This window comes from Bubalus kerabau, chromosome 11, assembly GCF_029407905.1.
Source record: "Bubalus kerabau isolate K-KA32 ecotype Philippines breed swamp buffalo chromosome 11, PCC_UOA_SB_1v2, whole genome shotgun sequence".
Classification (NCBI taxonomy): Eukaryota; Metazoa; Chordata; class Mammalia; order Artiodactyla; family Bovidae; genus Bubalus; species Bubalus kerabau.
Window position 1 is genome coordinate 9,320,390 of NC_073634.1, and position 27,650 is coordinate 9,348,039.

At 50.2% G+C, this 27,650-nt stretch overlaps 1 protein-coding gene across 2 annotated transcripts in view; it reads right to left on the bottom strand.

Moving 5' to 3' along the window:
• The window catches only part of RFX8 (regulatory factor X8), a 47,377-nt gene that overhangs the window by 4,888 nt on the left and 14,839 nt on the right, over positions 1 to 27,650 (bottom strand). The window contains exons 2-10 of one of the 2 annotated variants that reach the window (XM_055539060.1): positions 21,453 to 21,563; positions 20,373 to 20,426; positions 16,277 to 16,390; positions 14,623 to 14,773; positions 12,369 to 12,427; positions 10,905 to 11,061; positions 9,480 to 9,574; positions 4,797 to 4,911; positions 351 to 667 (exon numbers count right to left, since the gene is read on the bottom strand). In XM_055539060.1, coding sequence (XP_055395035.1) covers positions 351 to 667; positions 4,797 to 4,911; positions 9,480 to 9,574; positions 10,905 to 11,061; positions 12,369 to 12,427; positions 14,623 to 14,773; positions 16,277 to 16,390; positions 20,373 to 20,426; positions 21,453 to 21,563 — 1,173 coding nt within the window. Of the gene's footprint in view, positions 1 to 350; positions 668 to 4,796; positions 4,912 to 9,479; positions 9,575 to 10,904; positions 11,062 to 12,368; positions 12,428 to 13,075; positions 13,666 to 14,622; positions 14,774 to 16,276; positions 16,391 to 20,372; positions 20,427 to 21,452; positions 21,564 to 27,650 lie in introns of those variants that run through there. The other variant, XM_055539061.1, reaches the window with a different exon arrangement.

Consider the following 27,650-nt stretch of genomic DNA (forward strand, 5'->3'; position numbering starts at 1 on the left):
GATGAATCTAGAATCCTGTGTCCTTGTTTGGACAATGTATAACCCCCTCTATGGGTTTCTTAGGGCTTCCCTGGTGGCTCAGATGGTAAAGAATCTGCGTGCAGTGTGGGAGACCTGGGTTTGATCCCTGGGTTGGGAAGATCCCCTGGAGTAGGGAATGACAACCCACTGCAGGATTCTTGCCTGAAGAATCCCATGGACAGGGGAGCCTGATGGGCTACAGTCCATGGGACTGCAAAGAGTCAGACACAACTGAGTGACTACGCACAGCACGTGGGTTTCCTAGCCCCCTGGGTTCTCACTTCTCTGAGAACACCGGTGGATGGAAGGCCGGGCCACGGTGTACATACCTTGTTGCCCGTGACGGTGTCTACCAGGAAGCCAGGCACCCTGACCACCACACTGCTCCCCGCCATGGCACCGGGGCTCTGGCCCTTGCATCTGAGCATCACCCGGGGGGGATCCGCACTCAGGCTTTCATGCTCCTGAGCTGGGGGGCAGTCTGGAGGGTGGTGGGGCTCATGGTCTGGCTGGACAGGAGACTGGTCATCTGGCAGTATCTCCTTGAGACTTCCCACGTTGTCCTCCTCCTCTTCCTCCTCAATGCACGACTGAAGTATGTGAATCACATATTCCGAAAGCAGCAAGTGAAACAGGTGCCAGGAGCCTACATTGAAATAACAACCCCCAGTGAATAAGCAGACAGACAGATGGACAGGTAAACGGATCCCGGTGGAACGAACAGCTTTTCCAGGGCTCTCAGCTCCTGTGCACTAGAGCCTCAGCCTCCTGGCAAAGCCTGAGTCCCTGCAGCGTCCATCACCCTCACAGCATCCCACACCCAGAGGACCCCAGAAGGTGGCTTTAGCACAAGGTGCTCAGTGAGCTGAGTTATGACAGGGAACATCAACACAGCTGCTGTGACATGGGAGGAGGGCCAGCCTGCAGAGAAACGGGTGCCCTTCCCGGAGGTGGAGAGAGAGCCCCTCGACCGCCCACTACCTGGCTACATCTCCTGGGGGGGAAACGGGTGAGGGGCGCAGGGGCTGTCCTCAGGGAGCTGGTGGGCAAGGGCCAGCTGAGTGCTCTGAATTCCAAGGCCTCTGGCTCCAGAAAACAAAAGGATAATTAACGTTCAGTTAAGAAAAAGGGTGGGAGGAGATCTAGCTTAGAACAGTTCTTAAAAGACAATTTTTTAAATTAATCTTTAAAAATCGTTTTTTTTATTTTAAATTTACTTATTTTTTAACTGAGGGATAATTGCTTTACAGAATTGCGTTGGTTTCTGCCACATATCAAAAGGTAATTTTTTAATGAAGATAAACCGTGATTCTCACACAGATGTAGAATGGACGCATTTCAAAGATTTTATGGGACTCAATTCATGAGAGAAATAGCAAGCTGCTGCAACTGATTATAGCACTGGGAGCTCAGCTCGGTGCTCTGTGATGACTTACAGGGGAGGGATGGGGCAGTGGGAGGGAGGCCCAAGAGGAGGGGATGTATGTATACATACAGCCGATTCATGTTGTTGTACGGCAGAAACCGCCAGTATAATTGTAATTATATGCCAATAAAAAATAAATTTAAAAAAGAGAATTCAAAGGACTAAGCATACACAGACAGTAAAGCATGCCACTGACATTAATTTACAAAGAGATGCCACACGGCTGTCCTCAGCTGTACCCACCTGACACACGACAGTTTGCATTTCTGGGCAGGAGAATCATATTACCTGTTTGATACGATTTACAAGACTTGTAAAATAACTCAGACCATGAACGATGGCACAAACCCCAGAAGGGCGTGTGGACCCTTTCTGTGCAATTCAAAGCTCTGCACAAGGTCCACTCTTATCTGCTAGGTCTTGGGTGAGAGAGCCTGGTTCTGTGACATGACATGGTCTGGAATAAGTCTGACCCCAAAACAACTCTTCACTTGTTTGACTTTGTGAAACCGCGGTCCGTGTGCAGAGAAAGAATGGGTGGTGTGAGTACTCTGACTTCATATGAAGGTCCAAGAAGGTGGAGGGCACCCGCTCTATGAGTTATCAAAGGATGCTGCAGCTTCCAAGCCATCCCATTACAGCCCCCGACAGCAAGCCCTGGGGGGGACTCGGGATGGAGGCAGGGTGTCCTCGGGATGGAGGCAGGGTGTCCACCCCGCGTCTAGTAATCAGCTGCTGCAGCCGTCCCAGCAGCACCCCCCGAGGAGACTCAGGGTGAGAAAACACTGGATACTGGCCCTGGAGAGCCGAGAAGCATATCAAAGGAATGATTTCAGTGAGCCCAGACTCTTGCATCCTCCCATGGACAGAAGAGCACTAAATTCCTTAGGTCTTCCCTGGTGGCTCAGATGGTAAAGAACCTGCCTGCAATGCAGGAGACCCAGCTTCCATTCCTAGGTTGGGAAGATCCCCTGGAAGAGGGCATGGCAACCCACTCCAGTATTCTTGCCTGGAAAATCCCATGGACAGAGGAGCCTGGCGGGTTACAGTCCACGGGGTCTCAAAGAGTCGGGCATGACTGAGGGACTAATATACACACACACACACACACATTCCTTAAGTTGAGATGTCAGGTTTTCTTTAATTAAAAGCAATCTTTTGATGTTCCGCTACTTGGTCTTTGTTGCAAAAAACTCATGTACATCCTGGCTCCGCCCCTCACCTCTTCAGTCCCTCAGAGGTACCTGAGATGCTGTGTCCTAGGCTTACGACCTCAGTTTTGTCCATTAAATAAAACATTACTCTTAACTTTCAGCTTGTGCATTTTTTTCAGTCGGCAGTACAAACTGCTGAAAGGGTTGGTTTTCCTTTTGAGGTTGTGCCTGAACTCGGCCCTGGAAGAGCACCAACATTAAGCCTGTTGTCCTGACCTTCATGGGCAGAGCCTCATGATGAACGGGTGTCACCTGTGTGGCTGCTTACAGCCGAAACCCTCCAAAGAGACCCAGAGTTTGCAGAATGGTCTAGAATAGGGCTTGTCTGCTCTTTGTCCGCTCTTCCTGATCCCCGTACCCGATGCAAGGGCCTCTGGCAGCCCTGGGGCAGGGGTTCCTCACCCTGACTGGTGTGCGCGCGCGTGTGCTGGAGGCTCTGTCTGTCTGTCCATGGCTGTGTGTCCAGTGTCCAGGAAGGAGCCTGGGACTTTGCAGGATGCACAGGTACCTGCTGAAGCGAGGGATCCCCCCACGGGGCTGCGGGCCTCGGGGCTGACTGTCCCCACCACGGGGCTGCGGGCCTCGGGGCTGACTGTCCCCCCCACGGGGCTGTGGGCCTCGGGGCTGACTGTCCCCCCCATGGGGCTGCGGGCCTCGGGGCTGACTGTCCCCCCAACGGGGCTGCGGGCCTCGGGGCTGACTGTCCCCCCGCGACTCTCCTGTCCCGTGTGTCAGCACCACAGCTGTGACAGGTGAGGCCTCCCCAGCACAGGAAGGCCACCCATTTGACAAGAAAGCTTGCAAGACAGACTCTGCTTTATTCTTCCATCTGCACACAGTGGCGTCAGTCATTCAGTCATGTCCAACTCTTTGTAACACCAGGCTCCTCTGTCTGTGGAGTTCTCCAGGCAAGAATACTGGAGTGGGTAGCCTTTCCCTTCTCTAGGGGATCTTCCCCATCCAGGGATTGAATCAAGGTCTCCTGCACGGGCAGGTGAATTCCTTACAGTCTGAGTCACCAGGGAAGCCCACAGGGGGAACTTTATCAATTGTTATTCCTGGAAGTTAAATCCAGGTGCCCCAAAGAACCAATTTTTTTTCCTCCATCTCAGTTGGGAGTAAAAGAGGGTACCTGGTTCTTTTCTCAGAATGTCCCAAAGCAGATAATTTAAAAGTCAGAGGAGGTTTCCTGCATATCTGACAATGACGGCAGGGGAATGATAAAAGAAACTTCCACATATTGAACTCTAGAGGAGGCGTCTGGCTTTATACATGAGTGAACTTGACTCTGATGCTAAAGAAAATAGTATCAAGTTTGTGGCCTATCAACCCTACACAGGTCTTCTGCTTTGACTGTTAGAGAAAAGGACATATTGACAAGAAGTAAAGAACGTCCATGTTGAAAACAAAGATTAAATGCCTCCCTTCTGGGGACACCAACGCTGATCCCCCTTCAATGATAAGACTCCCCTTCCAGGTGCCAAGGCCATGCTGACTTGCTGTGTGTGTGCTGGTCTCTCTCTTTTTTTAAACATTGAGGAAATGACTTGCTTAATATTCTTTGTTCTGACAAGATATGAAACTGTGCTGCTCTCCAGAGCATCCAGAGCAGCTTCTCAGGGTCATCTGGAGAGCGGGCTTGTGGGCCAGACCTAGTGCGTGTGTGTTAAGTTGCTTCACTCATGTCTGACTCTCTGCGACCCCATGGACTGTAGCCCGCCAGGCTCCTCTATCCATGGGATTCTCCAGGCAAGAATACTGGAGTGGGTTGCCACGCCCTCCCCCAGGGGATCTTCCTGACACACTGATCGAATCCACAACTCCTGCATTGACAGGAGGATTGTTTACCACCAGGGCTACCTGCGAGGGCTGGTCCTTTGTTCTTATTTTTGATTGTTTACTGATTATTTTCATGGACAGGAGAGTGAGGCAGGGTTCAGCCATTTGATGAATCATTGTTCGGTGTTATTATAAAAAGATTAGCATGGTTTTGTGTGATTCTCTGTGTCCGCGTTGTATTTTACATAGAAAGGCGAGAAGACGGGGAGTGGGGTTCGTGTAGCCATATGGAAAGCACTTAACTGTAACCACACCTGTGGCAGGTAGACTACACAGCACTCCGTTCTTAGACTTACCGAAGCTGTCTCTATGATAGAGGGTCATGGCTTTGCTCACTGCTGTGAGGAGGAAATTCCACCTCAGCTGGAAGCTGGCGGCCAGTTGGAGAAACTCCTCTTTGCTTCTGCTTGGCTGTTACATTTTAGGGAGAAAAAAAATGCTGGGGTTTATGATAAAAATTGAGGTGAGCATGTTGTCAAAGTCGCCCACGGTGGGTGTAGACACTGACGTGGCCAAAGTGGGAGAGGAGGCGGGAAGGGCAGGGTGGGAGGCCCAGGCCTGGTCTCTCGCCATCCCTTGTTGGGGGTGATTCCTGGCAAGACCTTTTGAAGTGCAGGGAGAGAAGGCAGGAGGTGGGAGAGGGGCCTACTTCTTTTTTTAATCCCCACAGTTTTTAAAAAAGAGGTCACTTGTGAGGACCCCTTCAGGGTGACCCCTGCAGGGCAGTCCCGCTGAGGCCCCCTTGGCAGTTGCCATCGGGGACATCGGGGGCTAATTTATACTTGGCAAATCTGATGCTGTGATAAAGGGGCCCAGAATCCCACAGTGATGGGAGGAAGGGGGCCGATTTTGGAAAACACCAAGCTGGCTGCTGCACTGGGTGAATTATCGAGGTCCGGAAGGTCCACCTGTGTGGTCATCCGATGGCCTGAGCGGCACTAAACTGGGCGCTGGGGGATACTGTATGTGCAGACCAAGGAACTCCCCCGCGAGACTGACAGCAGCCTTGGGTTGCGCTTCTGGTGAATTACAAACTGACAGAGCCGCAGGAGCTCCCCCGCACAGGCTGGGGTGAACCCCCTGAACCTCCCCTGCGTGGGGACCACCCACAGCCTCAACCACAGCCTCCAAGGAAGAGTTGCAGCGACTGGCCAGGAATAAAGAGGTGCCTTTCCATCTCTGCTTATCTTCAGCCCCCACCAAGAACCCCCAAAGGACCACTCGGGGCTCTGGGTGGGTGTGGACCTGTAACCAAGCAAGACCCTATGGGGGGTCCTCCCTGGGACAGACATTCCCCACCCCCATATCCTCTACTGGGGCTCCTCGCTGAAGTACCCAGATGATAGCATCTTCTGTATTTTTCCTGAGTTTTTCCAATGTAAACATCACCAACAAGTGGAAGAAACTAACTGCTTAATGATCAGGAGCACACAGCCCGCAGGCCTTCCAGTGTCTAAGGATCAGTAACGTTAACTGCCCTGTTATCTCAACATCAACAAATCAGAGAACTGTGCAAAGCTAATCACACACCCCGAGACCCTCCCCAACCTGGCCCTTGAAAATGCTTTGCTGAAAGCCTCTGGGGAGTTTTGAGCATAAGCCCCTTGTTCTCCTTGCATGGCCCTGCAATAAACCTTTCTCTTCTCCAACCTCTGACCTTCCAGTTTGTTCGGCTTCTCAGTGCATCCTGAACATGAACCTGGGTTTGGTAACAGACTCCCCTTAGCAGGGTTATCCTTTCCCCATGCCTCTAGACCTCCTTGATAGGGGGGCTCTTGGGAGGACCCCTGCTGGGGTTCAGCACACACAAAGATGTCCCTAAACCACCCAGAGAAGGCACAGTGGGCGATCTCAGCCCAATCCCCGAGCTTTCCTCCTCTTGCCAGTAGCATGACGCCTTGGGTTCCCATGTTTAGAAATTACTCTTGGGCCCAAACTGCACGAGAACTGGGGGAACCAAATGAAACACAACACAGCTGAGTGTCTCCCTGTGTTCCAGATGCTAACAACTTGAGATGATTAGTCATCTTGGACATGCCTGAGGCTTCACATTTTAACAGTCTGAGTATTTTATTGACAGTAGTCTTTTTTTTTTCATCAGACAAGCTGTTTTAGAAAAACAAGCCCATCAAATGCAGGCAGACACAAAATCACCGCTTTCCTGAGATGTCTCATTCATGAGTGCTGTGGGGGTGAGGGTGGACACACCATGTCACATGGGCTCGGACACAGGATGGGCCTGTGCTGCTGCGGGGCAGGACTGGTACCCGTGGTCTCAGTGGGCTCGGCTAAGGTACAGCTAGGCTGCGTGAGTGCCCGAAACAAGGACCAGAGGACAGAGCTTCACCCTACTGAACAAATCGGAGCCTCCATAGCTATGCAACTGTGCACGTGACCTCTGGCACAAGTGAACTTTGCCAAGGACCAAGGAGGAGAAATCAAAACCACGCAGCAGGGCTTCCCTGATGGCTCAGTGGTAAAGAACCCACCTGCCAACCTAGACGCTGGTTCGATCCCTGGTCCGGGAAGACCCACGTGCTGTGGAGCAGCTAAGCCCATGTGCCACAACTACTGAGCCGGAGTTCTAGAGTCTGGGAGCCATAACTACTGAGCCCACATGCTGCAAGTGAAGCCTGTGCACCCCAGAGCAAGTGCTCTGCCACAGGAGAAGCCACCGCCACTCGAGAGTCAGCCCCGCTCACTGCAGCTAGAGAGAAGCCCACGGAGCGAGAAGACCCAGCCAAAATTTAACAGATAAATAAAATGATAAAAAAAAACCACACAGAATCTGAAAAGATTATTTCTAAGAAGCAAAGAATGAGAATCGACACCTGCCAAGGCTTAGAACCCAGCTGTCAAGCTCCTCCCTGGGCTTTCTGGGGGAGGGAGGGATTGGGAAGACCTGTTGTTGGAGACTGCTGGAGAAAACGCCAGTCACATTCTGGTTCCAGGCCCTCCAGGGCTCTCTGCTACAGAGATGTCTCCCCTCTTCCCTAGACTGGTCCCCTGCTTTCCCTATGCCCACTCCGCTCCTGCCGACCTCTCTCAGGAATGCTGCCTCCCTTTCTCAGCTTAATTTACTCTTACCTGCCCTTCACCTCCCAGTCAAGCCCATTCCCAGATGCCTTAGCTTTCAAAGGGTGGTATCTTCATGGGCAGAAGGCGTTTGGGGTCCACTGGGGCCTGGTGCTGGGGTTCCCCCAGTAGCATCATCAGCTCCAACAGGGTGACTGGAAGCAGCCTTTGGCAGGAGGTGCTCTCTGGAGGAGGCCCCTTCCATTCTGTCATTAACCTCGAACCAGGCACCACCGCCCACCACCTCCCGGCTCTGCCCTGCGCATTTCCTGCCCAAGCACACCTTGCAGACCTTCTGATCATGCAATGGTTAAAGAAGTAGAAATGAAGAGTAAGAATCAACAGATGACCAGATCTCTTTCCCAGCTTCCCCTTCAGTAATCTCCTGAACAAAGTGTGTGAACAAAAGAGCATCTAAAGAGAAGGAAATGGCGCCAACTCCAGTAGTCTTGCCTGGAGAACCACACGGATAGAGGAGGCTGGCAGCCTACAGTCTATGCGGCTGCAAAAAGTCGGACACAACTGAAGCACACATGCACACATGACAAAAAAAGTAAAAAGAGAGAGAGATCACAAGGAGCGGACGAGCCTGGACACAAGCCTGCATGCAGTGGAGGACGGCGAGGACCCTTCCCGCCTCTTCTCAGTGATTAACTGAGATCACTTCCCTGTTTCCCTTTAAAGATGTTCAGGGCCAAGCAGAATCTCTAGAGGTAGTTTTGGGGACACCGAGTTTCATCATCTCTCCAGATTGCAAGCATTTTGATCAAAAGCAATTTTCTTCTCTACTGACATTTGCTTCACTCCAGTATTGATTTTTGAGCAGTGAGCAGCTGAACCTGATTCAGTAATGTGACTTTCTGATACCGGTGATGATGACAATCAAGCCAAAGGGTGTACTGAACCCAAGTGGCATGTCTGTCAGAAGGCCCAAACCCACCCACATCCAAAACCAATCCATCCTGGCTTTCATGAACCGAAGCCTAACACTTTCCTGGGACTGTATGTAAAACCCCCATATGAGCACCGTTCTCCCTGAGAAATGGAGTATTTCCTGGCATATCAGTAAACAAGGACATCAGGGTCATCAGTGATTCCAGCCCTCCAAAAGTGAATTCCTGAGCCCTAAGGGCACCGAGGAAGGAAAAGAATAGCTGCAATCTGGCACCCACAGGCTGCAGCCATTCCCTACGGTGAGTCCTGAGGATCTCTGGGTGTGAAAATCACAGGATTCTGGCCCCAGATGGCTGAGATGCGTATGAAAGGAATGATTTCAGAGAGCCCCAACTCCTGCATCGTCCACACACAGAAAAGCACTAAATTGCTTAACTTGGGATATCTGGTTTTAATTCACAAAATGCTTTTGATGTTCAGACTACCTGCCCTTTCTTTGTTGCAAATTTCTATATAACCGGACTCTTCCCTCTGCCTCCTTGCAGTAGTTCTCTCGGGGTCATTTGAGACGCTGTCTCCCAGGCTTCAAGTCCTAAAAATTTCCGCTGAATTAAACATAACTCTCAACTTTTAGGTTGTGACTTTATTTTTAAGTCAATATCCCTCAATGGACAAACCCATCTCCCTCCTAAACACTCCTGCTTGGTGTTCACACACTCACAAGGGCAAATGTGCTCACACTTACCTGCCTACACACACCCACACACATGCTCACCCATGCACACATGTGGCACTTGCAAGCAAACACACACACACTTGTATGACGTACAAGCCTCCGAGATACCACTTCCCCATCCTGAAGTGCCATCTCCACCATGACACACTTTTGTCCAGAGCCCCAGAGAAAACCCTTTCCCTCTGCACCAGGTCCTGAGCACTCAGTGCTATAATGTAGCTAGAATGACCAACACTTGCTTCTTTTGTTTAAAAAAAAATATATGTTTTTGTACCTGGAAGACAAATTCTTGGAGATTTGAAGACAGACAATTCATGAATACACTGAGATCTGTTGATGTCCCCAGCAAAGAAATTAAACTGCTCAAACCTATCAACAGACAAAACAAACCAAAAGATGGTGAGCCATGCGGCAGAATTTCCCAGTAGGTATTTGTATACCAGGTAACCTAGGGGACCGCATCCTCACAGCGGTTCAAAGGCATCCCCTGGGGCCTCACACTCATTGTGAGCACAAAGGCTGCCTTCTTGGGTGGGGTGTGTCACCCCAGGTCGTCTGGTTCAGAGCTCTGTGCTTTTGCCTTCCAGTGACCCCCTCTGCTCCTTGTTGAAAGGGGAAGAAAGATTTTGAAATCATAACTACACCTTGTAATTACACAGAACCTGGCTCCAAGTGAGCTCACTGCATGATACAGACATGACCTCACCCATCCCCGCTGTTTTTATAAAGGGGATGAAGGACATCAAAGCCGCTGAGGGATGTTAGGTGCCTTGCCGGGGGCTGTGGACTCTGTCAGCACAGACCTGAGGGGTGGAGGCTGGGAAGTGATGGGGGGACCAGGGCCCCCCACCTGTGCAGGCAGCAGTGGGGGAGAGAGGGCGTAAGGACAGCCTTTGGTCCCCCCAGCTGAGTGCCACCACACACCAGGAAGATTTGGAAAACCCAGTGGACTGCCTCGGCCCTGGCAGAGGCACCACCAGACTCCATCCGGAAGTATCTCCAGGCACGCCTTGAGCATTCACCTGTCAGGCGACATGCTGTCTCCCTGCCAGACCTGTGCCCCCTTGGAGAGACACACAAAGAGGCCATCAGGAGCCCGGGAGCCCCTGGAAGGCTGGCAGGCACTTGGGGGAGAGGCCTCATGCCTCCTGGGTCTCTCTGAGCTTGGGCTGAGGGTGAGAGCAAGATTTGGGGAGTCACCTGGGATGTCTAGAGGAGTCAGTGGCCTGGAAGGGGGGTTTCCGTAGCCCTGAGGTCTACTGGGTTCAGATGCTGGTTTGGTTGGAGGGGAGTCTCCTGGGGGAGGATCTGGGACTTGGGACAGCCGGGTAGTGGGGAACAGGGAAATCTTCAAGGGACAGACGAGTGGTAGGGGAGGGGCTACTTATCAAGGACTGTTGTTTAGTTGCTAGGTCATGTCCGACTCTTTGCAACCCCATGAACCGTAAGCCCGCCAGGCTCCTCTGTCCATAGGATTTCCCAGCCAAGAATACTGGAGTGGGTTGCCATTTCCTTCTCCAGGAGATATTCCTGACCCAGGAATTGAACCCGTGTCTCCTGCATTGGCAGACGGATTCTTTACCACTGAGCCACCAGGGAAGCCCCTAGTTAGTTCATCAGATTCATATACTGGGGATGGCCATGCCAGCCCCGATCATATACCAAACACTGCACAAAGCAGTGGCTGAAGGAGGATTACATTTCATCTCTGTGTTCTCTCCCAGGACATCGGCGCCGCTCAGGTCCCTGGGCAGGACTTTCTGGGAACTATCCAAAACGCCCTGATGGAAGATGGTGCATAGATCCGACTTCAGGACGCTGACCCTCCTGCTGTTTCTCAGCACCATCCTCATGGTCTGAAGACAAAGGGCACACACAACACTTACTGAAATCTCATCATCTTACTGTGGCCTGATGCCCCCCTCTCCAAATTACCATGATTGTGTAGTTATCAAAGAGAAAGAAAACTGGATTGGGGGTATTGCCCACTAAAATGGAATCCCAGCTGACAATGAAAATGTCTGAATTTCCCACATTCTATAACTGCCTTTCTGAAATGCAGCATTTAGAACACGTCTGCTTGGGGGCAGGTGGGTGCGGGGTCTCAGGGCCTGTGGCGCCTCCTCTCCCAGCTCCTTATCCTCTGTGCCCCCAGCAAGGAGCCTGAATGCTCCAGAGAGAGAACCAGTGGGTGACTCGGGGTCTACAAGGCAAGTGTGTTTCTGGAAAAGCAAAAGGTGGGTGGACTCTACAGGGTGGCCGAGGGGACTCAGAAGCCATGTCTTTTCTTCCCCTGGGAGCCCTGGGCAGTGAATTTGGCCTCCAATGTCCAAGGGGATGCTTCCCTGGTGGCTCAGCAGTAAAGAATCAGCCTGCAGATGCAGGAGACGTAGGAGATATGGGTTCAATCCCTGTGTCAGGAAGATCCCCTGGAGAGGCGAATGGAAACCCACTCCAGTATTCTTGCCTGGAGGATCGCATGGGCAGAGGAGCCTGGCGGGCTACAGTCCATGCAGTCACAAGGAGTCGGACGTGAATGAGCACGCACATGTACACCCAAGGGGACAATCCAATCCCTTCCACACTCAGGGTCTGCAGGACGGGAGGTGGGTCACCCGTATCCCAGCCCCAGCAGCAGGCGCTACAGTCATTTCAGTTTTATGGAGAGGAAACCGGCCCTTGGGTGCTAAGGGAGCTAAGTAAACCCCCCAGGGCAATACTGAAGGGCTGGCTCTGAGCAGGGCTGGCTCTGGAGCCTGAGGTGGCTGCTGCAGACGGGTCGGGATGGAGGCTGTGCTGCAAAGTCCTGGCCATCAGCCCTCGAGCACAGAAGGGGGAACCAGCTGGAGGAGCTGGGTCTGGGGGAGAAGTTCTGCGCCGGGACGATGGAGACTGTCAAAGGCGGGCCTGGCTGGATGCCTCCCTGGCCGGGGCTGCTTTAGGGCAGAGGACTGGTCCCAGGCTCTGTCCCCCTCTGCTGCCATGGGATTTCAGAACAGAGTCCAGAACCTTTTCTCTGGCCCCTCTCCTCCCCTCCTCTAACAGTGAAGCTGCGTGGTCACGCAAGACAGAGAAGGTCAGAGCCCAGAACCTGGTGACCCCAACACACACCTGGGTGGGTGGGGGGCCAGGACAGGGCCTGGGGCACACTCAGGAAACCTACCTTCGCCATGTTGGAAAGGTATGTCTTTCTTCTTAGCCTTTTGACAAACACAGTAACCTCTGTCAAGAACAATACAAATGGCCATTACTGATCCTATAACTTCAAGTTCACATGACTGACTGGGGGCGGGGGGAGGGAGCAGGCAGGGAGAGGAGGCGCACACAGGTGGTGCCCACAGCTGGCACACCTCTCTGCCTAGAATGGCACAGCCGCCGGCCTGCCCCACACAGCCAGGCCCCCAGTACCCTTGCCTCCCTTGCCTTTTCCCACATGGCTCTAGATCCTCCGGGGCAAGGTGACTAACCCCCTCCCCCGCCCAATGCTAGAAAAATGGTGTCAGCAGCATCTGCCTTGTGGGCTCTGTACAGGTGACCATTTTGCCCAGGAACTCTGAATTCCTCCAGCTTCCACATCTTTGCATGCTCTCCTTGGGAAATGACCAGAAATGCGAAGATGAGAGAGGGGGACGCCCTCCTGGATGGACTCATTCACTCATTTTATTCATGTGTTCATTCATGGGGATACTCCCTCCAGCGCCTTCACGGCTGGAGGAAGGACAGGGACCTCCATTGTCCAGGGGCTCTGGCTAGGGACGGGTCACCAAGGCACAGTCTCCCACCAGCAGGGCAAGCACTCCCGGCAACATAAGCCATGGGGAGAAAGGAGCGAAGGCTTCTTGGGGTAGAAAGTGTCGGGAGCAGCTCCACCTGGAAGTGGATCTTTAGTCTGGGTCTTAACATGTAAGTAGGAGTTGGCCAGGCAAGGGGTTGGGGAAGGCCGATGGGGTGCAAACAGAAGCAGGAACAAGAGCTTCTTGGGCACAACCAGTCAGGAGTCTCTGGGGAGCGCCAGTAGGTGCTGGAGGTCCCTGGGGGCAGGTGGGCGGGGATGGGTCAGAGGTCAAGCAGTGAAGAAGCGTGGCCCACCCACACAACAGGGACATGGTGATCACACAACCTGGGCCTGTGAGTTTCCAAGTGGGTCAAAGAGGGATCAACACAGCCAGAGGTACTGGGGTGATGGGAGGGGAGGGCTGTGTGACCAAGGAGAGTGAGGTTGAAGGCAGAACCATCAGTGTGGAAGCTACTGAAGAGCCTGGGAGGGTAAGGGATGAGAGCCGGAGGGCAGGATGAGAGCAGGTGGGGAAGGGGCCACGGAAAACTGGACCCCTGTCCTGGGCCCCCTTTCCAAGCACGCACCAGACCTCACGGTTCTCTCTGGGGGACCCTTCCTGGCACATTCCTGACTGGTGATCACACACCCTGGGCCTGTGAGTTTTCAAATGGGTCAAACAGCAATCAATGCAGCCAAGGGCGCTGGGGTTGCCAGGGATTGAAGATAAGGCATGGCCGGTTCTGTGGGCCCTCGGGGGAGATGGCACACACAGGGTGCCAGGGAGGTGGACTTGCAGGGCGGAGGGGAATAGGTGGGGAGGGCTGGGTGCCGGGAGAGGCCTGAGCTGCCCAGGAAGGGTGGGGCTGGGCGGGGAGAGCTAGAGGCAATGATGGAGAACCTCACAAAGGCAGGAGTGGGAAACAAGGGTATTTCCAGGACTGTAAAAGACACTGTCCGTCCAGCGGGCGTGTGCTGGAGTTTATGAGGGCCACGGCGTCAGAGGGACACCAACAGTCAGCTTCAGGAAGGCCTAGAGCGGCCGCTGCAGGCTTGAGCAGACCAACAGCCTCCTGTGTTCACACTCCACGTGGGTGTGAATGTCCGGAGGCCTAGAGTGTGGGCAAGTTGGGCCTTGGGAGGAATTTCTAAGGAAGGAGCGATACTCTTGGAGCCTCGTGCGGCCTGAGCAGAGCACAGAGAGGCCAGGACCCTTGTTGGCCCTGCTTGGGTGGGCAGTGAGCCAAGGATGGTGGAGCTGGTTGGCCTCTCCCTTGCCTTTTCTACCTCCTCACCCCCTTGGCCCTGCTTGGGGAATCGGCAAGAGGGTGTGGATGGATCAACACACGCCTCCCTTATGGGCATTAAAGGAAAAGTTGAGAAAGCTGCAGCGGCCAGGACTTGTGGACTGCAGTTCAGTGCACGAAGGCAAAGTGACACCAGAGGGGAGACGGGTCTTCCCTGGCAGTCCAGTGGTTAAGACTTCATGCTTCCATTGCAGGGGGTGTGGGTTTGATTCCTGGCTGGGGAACTAAGATCCTGTATGCCTCAGGCTGCAGTAAAGGGGAGATGACCTACCCCACGTGGAAAGTGAGATGCTGCACTTGCATTCCCAGAATCCACATTCTCCATGGAAACCCACCTTTGAGTTTGGAGATCTGTAAGAGGGCTGGAAAGCCCTCCAGAGCAGAGACGAGCCACAGCTTGAATTTCTTACTAAACAACCGGACAGATTTCAAATACTGAATAGAAACATCTTCCAAAAAGTCATGGAGGAGGACGTCCTCAATTCCCTACAACAGAAGTGACAAGACACATGGCCGCCAGCCAGTGCGGGCAGCCTCCGGTCACAAGAGGCCGGGGGTCACGCGAGCCGCAGCCCGAGAGAGGGGCCCCCACCCAGCTAAGGACGCAGCCACCACGGAGTCTTGGCTGCTGCCCACTGGGCAGGACAGCAGGCTGCAGAGGCTGGAATCAGAACTCTTCCAAAGATTTCAAAATATTGAGGACGGATTCACAAGTGTACACACCATAAAGTTGGCTGAGACTGGTTTTGGTTTTGAGGTCAAACCAAAATACTTAAGAGCTGAACCCAGCCTCAAGTTTTCAACCTTTATGTTAAAAATTTTAGAAGCCCTAGATTTTTTTTTTCCCCTAAAAAAAAATATAAAAGGTAAAAGTTCACGACAAGCTTAAGGAAAGCACATTTCACTCCAGAAATTACATATAATTGACTCCCAAACCACAATTAATCATTCTAGACACAGCGTTCAAAAAACAAACCTACAAACCCCAGAAGCTTTGTACAATCCAAAGCAACGGCTCCAATTACCTATTTTTAAAAGTCCTCTTTTGTTAAAACATCAGAGTAAGGACTCTGACTCAATTCGGCCAGTCACCCTGTGTCCGTCCCTCTTTCTAATTTGTCCCTCTTTCTCTCTGATGTCATCGGATCTCTCAGCCTTCCTCCCTTGTCACCTTGACTGTGGCAAAGCCTCCTCCCCACCCTCTGCTCCAATAATATGGCATCCAATGTCACTGCCAGCCCACCGTCTCCTGAGGAAGTCCCAAGTCTCCCACAGGGCAAGTGAGGCAGTAAGTCCGGTCACAGCGGCCTTCCCGCCCTGTGACGCCTATGACCACTCTCTGCCTCTGCCTGCCCCACGTGTTCCTGCCTGCACGTGTTTTCTCCTCTGTTTCGAGTCCGTAGAATTTCTCCTTTCCTGCGAGACTTGCCAGCAACATGGCCTCCTCTGGGAAGCCCTCTCCAGGCATCTCTGTTCTTCCTTTGAGGGCCCAGAACAGTCCAATCACACTGTGTTCCAGAACTTTCCATACTGTATCACACTCACTGGCTTTTTCTCTACACGAGGTCACTCGGATTCTCAGTGAATTCAGAAAGGAAAACTGAGTCTGAGGGAAAGATCTAAGGCTCCTGGTCCATTGGCTCCACCACTGATTTCTCAGATCTGAGATCCATGGACACCCCAGAGGGTGAGGGCTGTGGTTCTAACCCCAGTGTGTGCATGCTAAGTCGCTTCAGTCATGTCTGCAACTCCATGGACGGTAGCCCGCCAGGCTTCTCTGTCTATGGAATTTTTCAGGCAAGAGTACTGGAGTGGGCTGCTATTTCCTTCTCCAGGAGATCTTCCTGAACCCAGGGATCAACCCCCCCTCTCCTGCGTCTCCCGCACTGGCAGGCGGGTTTGTACCAGCAGTGCCACCTGGGAAGCCCCCAGCACTGGGTACCAACTTCTGGACAGGACACAATCCAGCACCTGGAAGGAGCAGCCTACCTTGTACAGCTGCATGTCGTAGTACTTAAGGAGCCGGCACACGTCAGGCAGCGACAGGAGCATCACTGTGTCTTGCTGCAGAGACTTCCAGAAGGACATCAGCAAGTCCTCCACCTGACGTGAGGGACAGAACATAGCTCTGAGCCCTGCTTTTGTGCCTGGTGAGACCAGTCCCCCACAGGCAGTTCATCAACCCCGAACGGTAACTGGATGAATTTCATTCCAACCCATGGAAAGCTTTGCCTGTCGGCTTTTCCAAGCTGTATTTAATGTATCATATTTTACTTTTAAAAATGTTTATCTAAGTAAGTAAATCTCATTATTTATTAATAATAAATGCTTTATAAATGATATTTATTAATAAATAATAAATTTATCTATAATATAACTAAGACCTGCTCCAGGTCTCAGTTGTGGCACACAGGAGCTTTTAGCTGCAGCATGCGAACTCTTAGGGCTTCCTGGTGGCTCAGATGTTAGAGAATCCCCTGCAATGTAGCAGACCCAAGTTTGATCCCTGGGTCTGGAAGGTCTGCTGGAGAAGGGAATGGCAACCCACTCCAGTATTCTTGCCTGGAGAGTCCCACAGACAGAGGAGCCTGGAGGGCTACATCCATGGGGTCGCAAAGAGTGAGACATGACTGAGCGACTAACACTTTCACTTTCATGCGAACTCTTAGTGTGCCTTGTGGGATCTCGTTCCCTGACCAGGGATGGAACTCAGGCCCCCGGCCTGGGGAGCACAGAGTCTGCCACTGGAGCACTAAGGAAGGTCTCCCAAGCTGTATTTTAGAAGTGATTTTACATCCATCAGAGGGCACCTGCTGGGTGGGTGGAAGACTGGTCCCGAGGCAGTTTTCTAGAAGGAAGGCTGGTTATGATAACAAGGGGGCTCTACTGATTACAGCAGGACGAAGATCGGGCCCTGGGGGCACAAACAGAGTTCAGAATGCATTTTCAGTGACTGACCCCTTCAATTATTTTCAGCTCAGGAAGACATGTAACCATATGTAACCGAAGATACATTGCCTCCTCCTTGATATCATGTTGGAATTCACCTACGACAGTTCAGTTCAGTTCAGTCACTCAGTCGTGTCCAACTCTTTGCAGACTGCAGCGCGCCAGGCTTCCCTGTCCATCACCAACTCCCGGAGCTTACTCAAACTCATCTCCATCGAGTCGGTGATGCCATTCAACCATCTCATCCTCTGTCGTCCCCTTCTCCTCCTGCCCCCAATCCTTCCCAGCATCAGAGTCTTTTCCAATGAGTCACCTCTTCGCATGAGGTGGCCAAAGTACTGGAGTTTCAGCTTCAGCATCATTCCCTCCAAAGAAATCCCAGGGCTGATCTCCTTCAGAATGGACTGGTTGGATCTCCTTGTTGTCCAAGGGACTCTCAAGAGTCTTTTCCAACACCACAGTTCAAAAGCATCAATTTTTTGGCGCTCAGCTTTCTTTATAGTCCAGCTCTCACATCCATACAAGACTACTGGAAAAACCATAGCTTTGACTAAGGACAGTGCCAGCTAAAGAGAGCCAGTGTGATTCTACAAAGGGTACTTCTTTTTATTATTAGCAAAATATTTATTCATTTTAAAGTGAAATAGCATTTTATCATGAACTGGGTTAATGCTATAAACCTTGGTAAAAGAGCCTATAATTCCATAAATAGCGTATTTGCCACTTTATTCTGAGTGTACCTCCTGAAAGCCAGCTGCATCTTTTTAACTTTTTATTTTGTATTGGCGTCTAGCCAATTAATAGTGCTGTGATAGTTTCAAGTGGACAGCAAAGGGACTCAGCCACGTATACACGTGTCCATTCTTCCCCGAGCCTAAGGAGCCTTCTTTAAAGACTTCTGTTGACGAACAAAATGGCAGGGCCCTTTCTTTATTTCCTCCCATGTGGACCTGGTGGCCCATCTGAGTTGCCAGCTCATGAAGACTCTAGCCTTCTGAGATTTCTGCAGCTCAGATATCCTGAGGCAACACAGTACTGACTCCAAGTACTCCAAGAACCCCAGACTCTTAAGCTGTTTCTTCTGTGTAGGCTGTGAGTGCCGACCCCGGAGTACCTGATTTGAAAATCTCTTCAGATTTCTCTTCAAAAGAAGACATCTCCAAAGAGACTCAGGTATTTAACGAGAAAGACAAGAACGGCCTGAGCAGGGTGGAGTAATCCTTTGACTCCCAGGCTGGAGGCTTCTGGGGCTCATGGGTCTGGATCAGAGAGCATTGTCTTAGCCCACCCCTCGTCCCGCCTCCCACGTTCCGAGTCATCCATCCCGATTCGCCTGCTACAGAAATATTTCTCTGATTTGTCCCTCCTTCTCTCTGATGTCATTGTCGCTGCTCCCAACCCATCCCTCCTTCCTTGTCACCTTGACAGTGGCAAAGCCTCCTCCCCACCCTCTGCTCCCATAATAAGGCATCCGATGTCACTGCCAACCCACCATCTTCTCAATAAGTCAGGGTTTCCCACGGGGCCGGTGAGATCATAAGTCCGGTCATACTGACCTTCCTGTCCTGTGACGCCTGGGACCACCCTCTGCCTCTGCCTGCACCATGCGTTCCTCCCAGAATCCCTCTTCTCCCCCACGTAGCATCTGTTGGACTTCTGCTTTTCTATGAGACTCGCCCGCAACATGGCGAGTTTCTCTTCCAGGGAAACTTCTCCAGGCATCTCTGTTTTTCTTCCCTTGGGAGCCGAGAACAGTCTGATCACACTGTGTTCTAGAACTTTCCATACTGTATCACACTCATTGGCTTACACTGTTCCTCTCAGTACCAGACTATCAGCTTCTCAAGACTCCAAGACTCCCTCTTTGTTCCAGAAACGGTGCTGGTCACAGGGTAAGTATTCAGTTAGTACTTGATGAAGCATCATAGACAAGAAGTGGATTGGATATTCAACTTGGGGGGTGTTTATAACATGGTGTTAATAGGCCAGGGATCACTCTGAAGATAGCCTGGTCCCTCCCTCAGGCCAATGTTTTCTACAAAGCATGAAATGCCTTCATGCTGAGTAAATATTATCTCCCAAAGTGGAAGTGCTTAGAACACTGAAGCCTCAGAAGACTTTTCATTTAAATGTACACTTGCTTCTCTGGAGTTTCATTTTATATGGTAAAAGATAGAATTCAGAATCGTTAAAAGATTTCTTCATGCCTTTCATGGCCAACTCTAGAATACAATCCACTCTTGATGATTCCCATGTCAGAGCACCCTGCTTCGAACTGCTTCTTGCGCATTGCTGCTGCTGCTAAATTGCTTCAGTCGTGTCCGACTCTATGTGACCCCATAGACGGCAGCCCACCAGGCTCCCCCATCCCTGGGATTCTCCAGGCAAGAACACTGGAGTGGGTTGCCATTTCCTTCTCCAGTGCATGAAAGTGAAAAGTGAAAGTGAAGCCACTCAGTCGTGTCTGACTCTTAGCGACCCCATGGACTGCAGCCCACCAGGCTCCCCTGTCCATGGGATTTTCCAGGAAAGAGCCCTGGAGTGGGGTGCCTTTGCCTTCTCTATCTTGTGCATTAGCATGTATCAATAACAGCTCTGAAAACCATCACTGAGGATCCCAGGGTAAATAAAGTTGTTGTTCTTTAGTTGCTAAATTGTGTCCAACTCTTTGGGAACCCATGGGCTGTAGCCCACCAGGCTCCTCTGTCCATGGGATTTCCCAGGCAAAACTACTGGAGTGGGTGGCCATTTCCTTTTCCAGGGCATCTTCCCGACCCAGGACTAGAACCCATGTTTCCTGCGTCTCCTGCGTTGGCAGGCAGATTCTTTACCACTGGGCCATCAGTACTTTATTCCAGATCAGCTGGAATTAGGATCTAAAAATAGCTGAGTTTATATTTAAAGCGTAAAATTATCCATATGAGCACCTTGGAAAATGTCCAGATGATTAAACTGAATAAACATATCACCTTCAAGAGCTCACTGACTGTAAAACAGCTGCATTCTAAGCACTTTAGTGCGATGAATTCCTACTCCACATCCCTTGAGGGGTCTTGAGCCGAAAGGTTAAGAACAAGTCATAAATGCTTGGGTTTTGTAGATAAAAGCCTACCCTCTCGAGTTCTTGGCTCCTCACATGTTGCAGAATGTCTTGGCAGCACTTGCAGTATTCATCAGCAAGGAAGGCCACCTAGGAGGATACGGAGAGTCGTTTCGGCTTGCAGCCCACTTCTAGAATTACCTGCTTCTCACAGACCTTGCTGAGGCCCTTGTGTGTGTCAGCCGCTCAGCTGGCTCTGACTCTTTGCAACCCCGTGGCCTCCAGGCCACCAGGCTCCTCTGTCCATGGAATTCTCCAGGCAAGAATCCTGGAGTGGGTTGCCATGTTCTTCTCCAGGGGATCTTTCTGACCCAAGGATTGAACCCAGGTCTCCTGCATTGCAGGCCCTATAATAATACCATCTGGCTGTGGCATCAGCCAAACTCTTTCCTGGGGCCGTGTGTTTTTACTGATAGTGATGCGAAGTGGTACCCCACTCCAGTAGTCTTGCCTGGAGAATCCCATGGACAGAGGAGCCTGGTGGGGTACAGTTCATGAAGTCACAAAAGTCAGACATGACTGAGCGACATTTTCATTTCATGTGGAGTAATGCATAACTTCAACTAAAATTGAAGTCGCTTCGTTTTTGATACCATAACTCATTTATTTCCGGGTCTGTACCACCCACTCTAAAGACCACCCATCTTTGCCACCTTTCCCTCTAAAGCCCAATTTCCCCTTCCACATGCCCCCAGACCCAGTTGCTAGAAAATGCACAGACCTCTTTCTTGCTCTGTGATGGAGACCCTCATTCTAGAATGTGACATGATTCCAGGTGGAGTCTTTTTATAGGGCGTGAGGAGAAGCCCTGAATTTCCTGACCATCACCCAGCCCAGGAGGGAATGACAGTCCTCACAGGCCTGGCAGAAGGCAAATCTTAGTCCATTTTGTACAACTGTGATCACTGGCAGACTAAGAAGCCATTTACTGCCCTAGGCAGCAAGGCATGGAGCATTAGTCCCCCTGATGTGTGCAATCTTACTGTTAAAAAAAATTTTTTTTTCCCCCACCCTGTGTAGTATGTGCAACTTCCCAACCAGGGATCAAATTCATGTCCCCTGCAATGGAAGCACAAACTCTCAACCACCAGACCACCAGGGAAGTCCCAAGCCTACCACGTGGTAGGAGTATTTCTTTGCCAGTTCCTGCTCCCAGAATAGACATCTCCTGAATTCAGACAAAGGGGATCCAACGGGTTCTGTCTTGATCGGTGAATGACTGTCACCCTAAAACCATTTTCACACAGATTATTTCTTTAAGTCAGATAATAATTATTCACTGCTACTATAGGTTAGTCTTTCATCCACACCCCCGGGCACTTTCTTGATCCCAGCAACTATTCTCTCTTGTTTCATTGAAAATGATACTAACCTTCCTCTATTAGACTATACTCTCTAGTCACCAGGGAGCAATTAGGATTTAATATTTCACATATTTAATATTTCAAAATGACCTTGCATTACAAATGCTGTATGTGTGTGTGCATGCTAAATCGCTTCAGTAGTGTCCAACTCCTTGGGACCCTATGGACTGTAGCCCACCAGGCTCCTCTGTCCATGGGATTCTCCAGGCAAGAATACTGGAGTGGGTTGCCATGCCCTCCTACGGTGGACCTTCCCGAGCCAGGGATCAAACCCGCGTCTATCTCTTGCACTGGCAAGTGGGTTCTTCACTAGTGCCACCTGGGAAGCCCACAAATGCTGTATAGTAACAATAAAAAGCCTACCTATGAAAAATCCGATGCCATAAACACATTCTACAATGCTTGTCTACATGGTTGTCCGCCCTTGAACTAAAACCATCTCCTGTTTGGGTCACCATCCCTGGATTACAGAAATGGTCAGTCATATATAAAATCTCAGGGCCGAATGAACAAGGAAAGTGAGGGGCACTGACTTTCCTTTCGAAGAACAGATTACAGAATATAAAACATTTTCATTAAGAATGGAAAAAGGCCATGCGGCAGAAAGTGAACTCAACAATCCTGCTGCTCACCTCCCTGCCCTACTCCCACCCCGGAGCAAGGGGAGGCATGGCTGTTCCTGATTTGCATGAAGGACTGTACTCAAAAGATTTCTTCAGGATTTCCCTGACATCTTTTGAATAATTTCCATGCTAATAGAGTAGGTGAGAGCATTCCTGGGAAGCTGGAGGTTGAGCCCCATAGCCTGCCCTGCTGGACTGCACCTGGGGCAGGGGAGTCCCCTTCATCCTCTCCAACCTAATGGCCTGCTCTGTGGCAGCATGGCTCCAGGGTCAGTATATCCTCCTTGGCTTTCTCGTTCTGCACTCTGAGCCTTCCTAAGCTTCTCGCTGAGCTATTCACTTCTGAGCTTCTCAATTTGCTTAGCAGATCGTTGATGTGGGTTTGCAGTAGGCCCTTGTCTACATGCCACGGGAGGACAGAGAGGTCTTCTGAACTGCCCGCCCTATCCGGAGGGCTAGGAGTGCCACCCCGACTGTGTCCCACGGGCACTGCCACCGGCTTCCTCCTCACCTGATGCTCCCTCATTATCAGCCAGCATCACCTTGAGGATCAGGGGGGTGAGTGGCTAAGGGCTGCCCATAATAACGTTATACACAGGAAAATAATTGCATCTAATTCAACAATTACTGAATATTTCAGGGTCTATCATAGCAAATCTATTTTATTCAACACTCACTGCTCCGTCTTCTTGGAGAATGCGGTTATAATTAGTAGACTTTTCAAAGGCAACAACGTCTCCACTGTGACATAACAGATAAGAGAGAAATAATTTTAGTTAGACCCCTATTTCTGAGCTCAGGCATAAAGGTTCTTTTGCAATGAAGTTATTTGTGTGGGGGGAATACCGTCCATAGGGTTGCATCGGAACCAACTGAGCACACAGCACACACACATACACACACACACAACTTTGATTTCAAAACCCTCCTCCAAGTTTCTCTCCACAACTGCTGATTATCACCTGCTTAAAGTGTTTTTTTTTAATTCATTTGTATAACTGTGACAACCACGTATTTATTTTTAAAAGTTTATTCCCTTTAGAAGCAAGAATATGATGTCCTCATGGTTAGGACTTGCTCTGGTGAGAAAAGAAAAATCATCATGCAGATGAAGTCTTCTACTTTCTGATTTCGAGCTTTGAAAATGGTCAACTCAGAAATGATAATAATATCCTGTGAGTCAATGGATGAGGCAGGGCACTTTCACAGAACAAGGAAACTGAGAAGGAATAATATGTAAGGTCCATGTCAGCACACCACGTGTCATCATGGAGAGTAGATTCAGTTCTGTGCACGTGGTGTGAGGTAGCAGACCAACACTCTGCTTCTGCTTCTGGATGCAAGTGCAAGGTCTTCAAGGCAGGGATGGCCTGGGATGGTGGTAGTCAGAAGGAAGTGGAGGAAAATGCCTTTCATCTCACGCAGGAAGGTCCTTCATCCCCTCCAAGGCTCTCTAAAGTCCCAGGAGCTCTCCCTTGACCTTAGGTTTGGGTCAGTCCATTCTCCAACAGTCATGTACGGATGTGAAAGCTGGACCATAAAGAAGGCTGGGCGCTGAAGAACTGATGCTTTCGAACTGTGGTGCTAGAGAAGACTCTTGAGAGTCCCTTGGACAGCAAGGAGACCAAACCAGTCAATCCTAAAGGAAATCAACCATGAATATTCACTGGAAGGACTGATACTGAAGCTGCAGCTTCAATACTTTGGCCACCTGATACAAAGAGCCGACTCACCAGCAGCAGAAGGGGGCGACAGAGGATGAGATGGTTAGATAGCATCACCGACTCAATGGACATGAATTTAAGCAAAGCCTGGGAGACACTGAAGGACAGGGAAGCCTGGTGAGCTACAGTCCATGCAGTTGCAGAGTCGGATACGACTTAGTGACTGAACAGCAACAAAAAAGGTGTCTAATGACCACAACAGAAACAAAGCCAGGGTGCAGGAGTTACCTGGAGGTGAGTTGGCCCAGAGAGGTCACTTGGCTTCCATGCGGGCTGTCCCCTTGGCTCCTGCCCCACAGGCAGGGCCCAGGCGGTTAAGATTTAACTGCTGGGGGACAGGGAAGGGCAGCTTGGGAAGGAGGTGGCAGCTAACTCCACAACAGAACAGGCATCCTTGGCTGCTCTTATTTGTGTCACTTGAGCTCTGAGAGCTTCAATTTTCCACCCGACGAAGGGGAAGGATGGGGTAGGTTCCATCCCTTAGTTGGGAAGAGCCCCTGGAGAAGGAAATGGCAACCCACTCCAGTATTCTTGCCCGGAGAATTCCACGGATAGAGGAGCATGGCTGGCTATGGTCCATGGAGTTGCAAAGAGTTGGATACCAACTATCGTCTAAACAATAACAATCTCCCACCACTAAAAGAACTTTTTCAACCCCCAGAGCCTGTAACCTTTGCTCAGAGTCTCCAGGGTGTGCATGAAGGTTAGCGGATTCTCCCAGCCTCACCAAGAGGGTCAGAGGAAGGTCAGGGTCCCTTCTGGGTCCTGCAGACTGTCTGCTTCACTCAGCACAGTGTAGACACATAAAAAACACATTTGACTTTCATTAGCTTTTACTATCAATTTGGCTAAGAAGGGTCCAGCGTAAAGAGGGCTGGGACATGATTATATGCCACACGACTCAGCCTTTTTTTTTCCTTTTCCCGGAAAATCTCAAGTGTTGTGTTAGCTTAAAACGCTTTCTGGCATATAACTTTCTTCTAGCTTAACTACAATTTGCATCCACATTCTCAGGTTCTGACATCATTTGTCATTAATCCAGACTTGCATTTGCATCATTTTGGCATCATCATTTGCCCTTGCAAATCATCCTAAGAGCAGTGAAACAACAACGTGAAGCAATCACAAAGGTAAGAAGATAAAAATGTAATAACACCCAATTCACGTCCCGGACGTGCTCAGCCTCAGACTGCGGAGGGAAGGTGTTCCATCTTCTCACCGTTGACGGACTTCATTTCCATTTTTACTCAAAGAACATGAATCAACAACTCTGTTTTTGGTTAGGAGTGTATGTTAGTCGCTCAGTCGTGTCTGACTCTTTGTGACCACCAGGCTCCTCGGTGCATGGGATTTTCCAGGCAAGAATCCTGGAGTGGGTTGCCATTTTCCTCCTCCAGGGGATCTTCCTGACCCAGGGAATGAATCTGGTTAAGACACCCTTAACTTGTTTTTTAAATTTTAGGCCGTGCCATGCGGCATGTGGGGTCTTAGTTCCCCAACCAGGAACTGAACGCGTGCCCCCTGCATTGGGAGCTCAGAGTCTTAACCACTGGACTACCAGGGAAGCCTCTCAACTTGATATATTTTTTTCCCACTTTATTTTTTTTATCAACTTGATACTTTTACATCTCAACCTCTCAACTTGATATATTTTTTTCCCACTTTATTTTTTTATCAACTTGATACTTTTACATCTCAAGTTAAATAGACAATGTATATATTCATATCAGGGTAGGTCTTATGATTGCAAAAAGCTTTATTTAATATACTTTTGATTGCACTAAGCACACACACAACACTAACGACTAAAATATACTGAGCATTTACCCATTGCTAAGTGCCTTATTCACTCCCCCTTACTCCTCACAACAATCCATTAGGTAGTGGAGAAAAATTCATTATTTTCCCCAATTACGTACAGGAAACAAGAAACAATTCACAGAGCCAGAAATCCAGCTCTGACTTCACATCTTCATCACTATTACCTCTTCCACTCTTTCGTCTTTTAAGACAGGGGTCCCCCAACCTCCAGGAGCTAATGCTGGATGACCTGAGGTATAACTGATGCAATAATAACAGAAATAAAGTGCACAGGAAATGTAGCACACTTGAACCATCCCGAAATCATCTCCCACCCCAGTCCATGGAAAAACTGTCTTCCACGAAACTGCTCTCTGGTACCAAAAAGGTTGGGGACCACTGCTGTAAGACACACATATGTGTGATAATAAAGAATGCACATGAGGAGGGCAAAGGAAGATGCGAGGGTTTTGAAACAAAGTGGAAAAGAACAACTTTTAAAATTTTTATTTTATATTGGAGTATAGCTGATTAGCAATGTGGTGTTAGTTTCAGGTATACAGAAAAGTTATTCAGTTATATATATATATACACACACAAATACATGTATCTATCTACTGTTTTGCAAATTCTTTTCCCATTTAGCTTATTACAGAATATTGAGCAGAGTTCCCTGTGCTCTACAGTGGGTCCTCGCTGGTTGTCTATTTTATTTTCTATTGGCACATAGTTGATTAACAAAGTTGTGTTAGTTTTAGGTGTGCAGCCAAGTGATTCAGTTATACACATACATATATCTATTCTTTTTCATTCTTTTCCCATTTAGGAAGAACAGCTTTCTTTTTAAACTGGATTGGCTGAGTGTGGCTGAGAGGCGTGGACTCCTTATTTTCTGTGCTGGGGGCTGTTGCTTTTACATTGCTTAACTCTATCCCCATTAGATTTTTATGAGCAACTTAATTGCAAAATGATGATCTAACGGGACACCTTTGAAACTGCTGAAAGTCTGTCGTTCACAAGGGAAAACAGCAACCGGAAGCCAGGCCTCCTCGGCAGACAGACTGCATGCCACCTTGTCTGGGCGTCTGGGATGGAGGGGAGGATGTGAGGGGTGCTTTGAACAGGTGAGATGGTTTGGGAGCTTCACCTGCTTTTCAAACCTCCCCCCAGCAAGGGTGCAGTCCAGGGCGGGATCCTCCACACCTATGTTTTGTGAGCTGCTAGACAACAACCAAGTAATGCCTATTTAAAAAAAAAACAAAAAAAACAAAACACCTTAACAAGTTCCAACCAGCCTTGCAAAGCACAGGGTGGACACGGCCCAAGGGCGGGTTGCAACTTGGACCCCTGATTATACCTGAGAAGGAGGCCGCCCGGGAAGCAGCAGAGCCCTGCTGTCGGGGGAGGGCTGGCCCCAGGAAGGTTTACCTCCTGCAGGCACTGGGGCCACGTGGACTCCGTGGGAAAGACACTGAGATGTTCTGGGTCTGCGGTGCCCACGATTGCTTGGCTGACGGCTCCCTTGAACTCGCCCTCCCAGGGTGATGAATGTGAAAGATAAACCGGAGCCTTTCTGCTCCCCTGGGCACAACCGGCCAGCCATGGACCCAAGGTCCTGGGTTCTGCGGGCTGCCAGGCAGCCCCCTGAGCTCATGAGCTGGCAGAGGAACAAACGCACAGAGAACAAAGGCAGGCGTGACTTGGGAAGGCCCGATTTTAGAAGCTTTTTACAGGCTTTTAATATGCTAAGTTGGAAAAGCTGAGTGAGTGTGTGCGTGTGTGTGTGTGTGTGCGCGTGTGTGT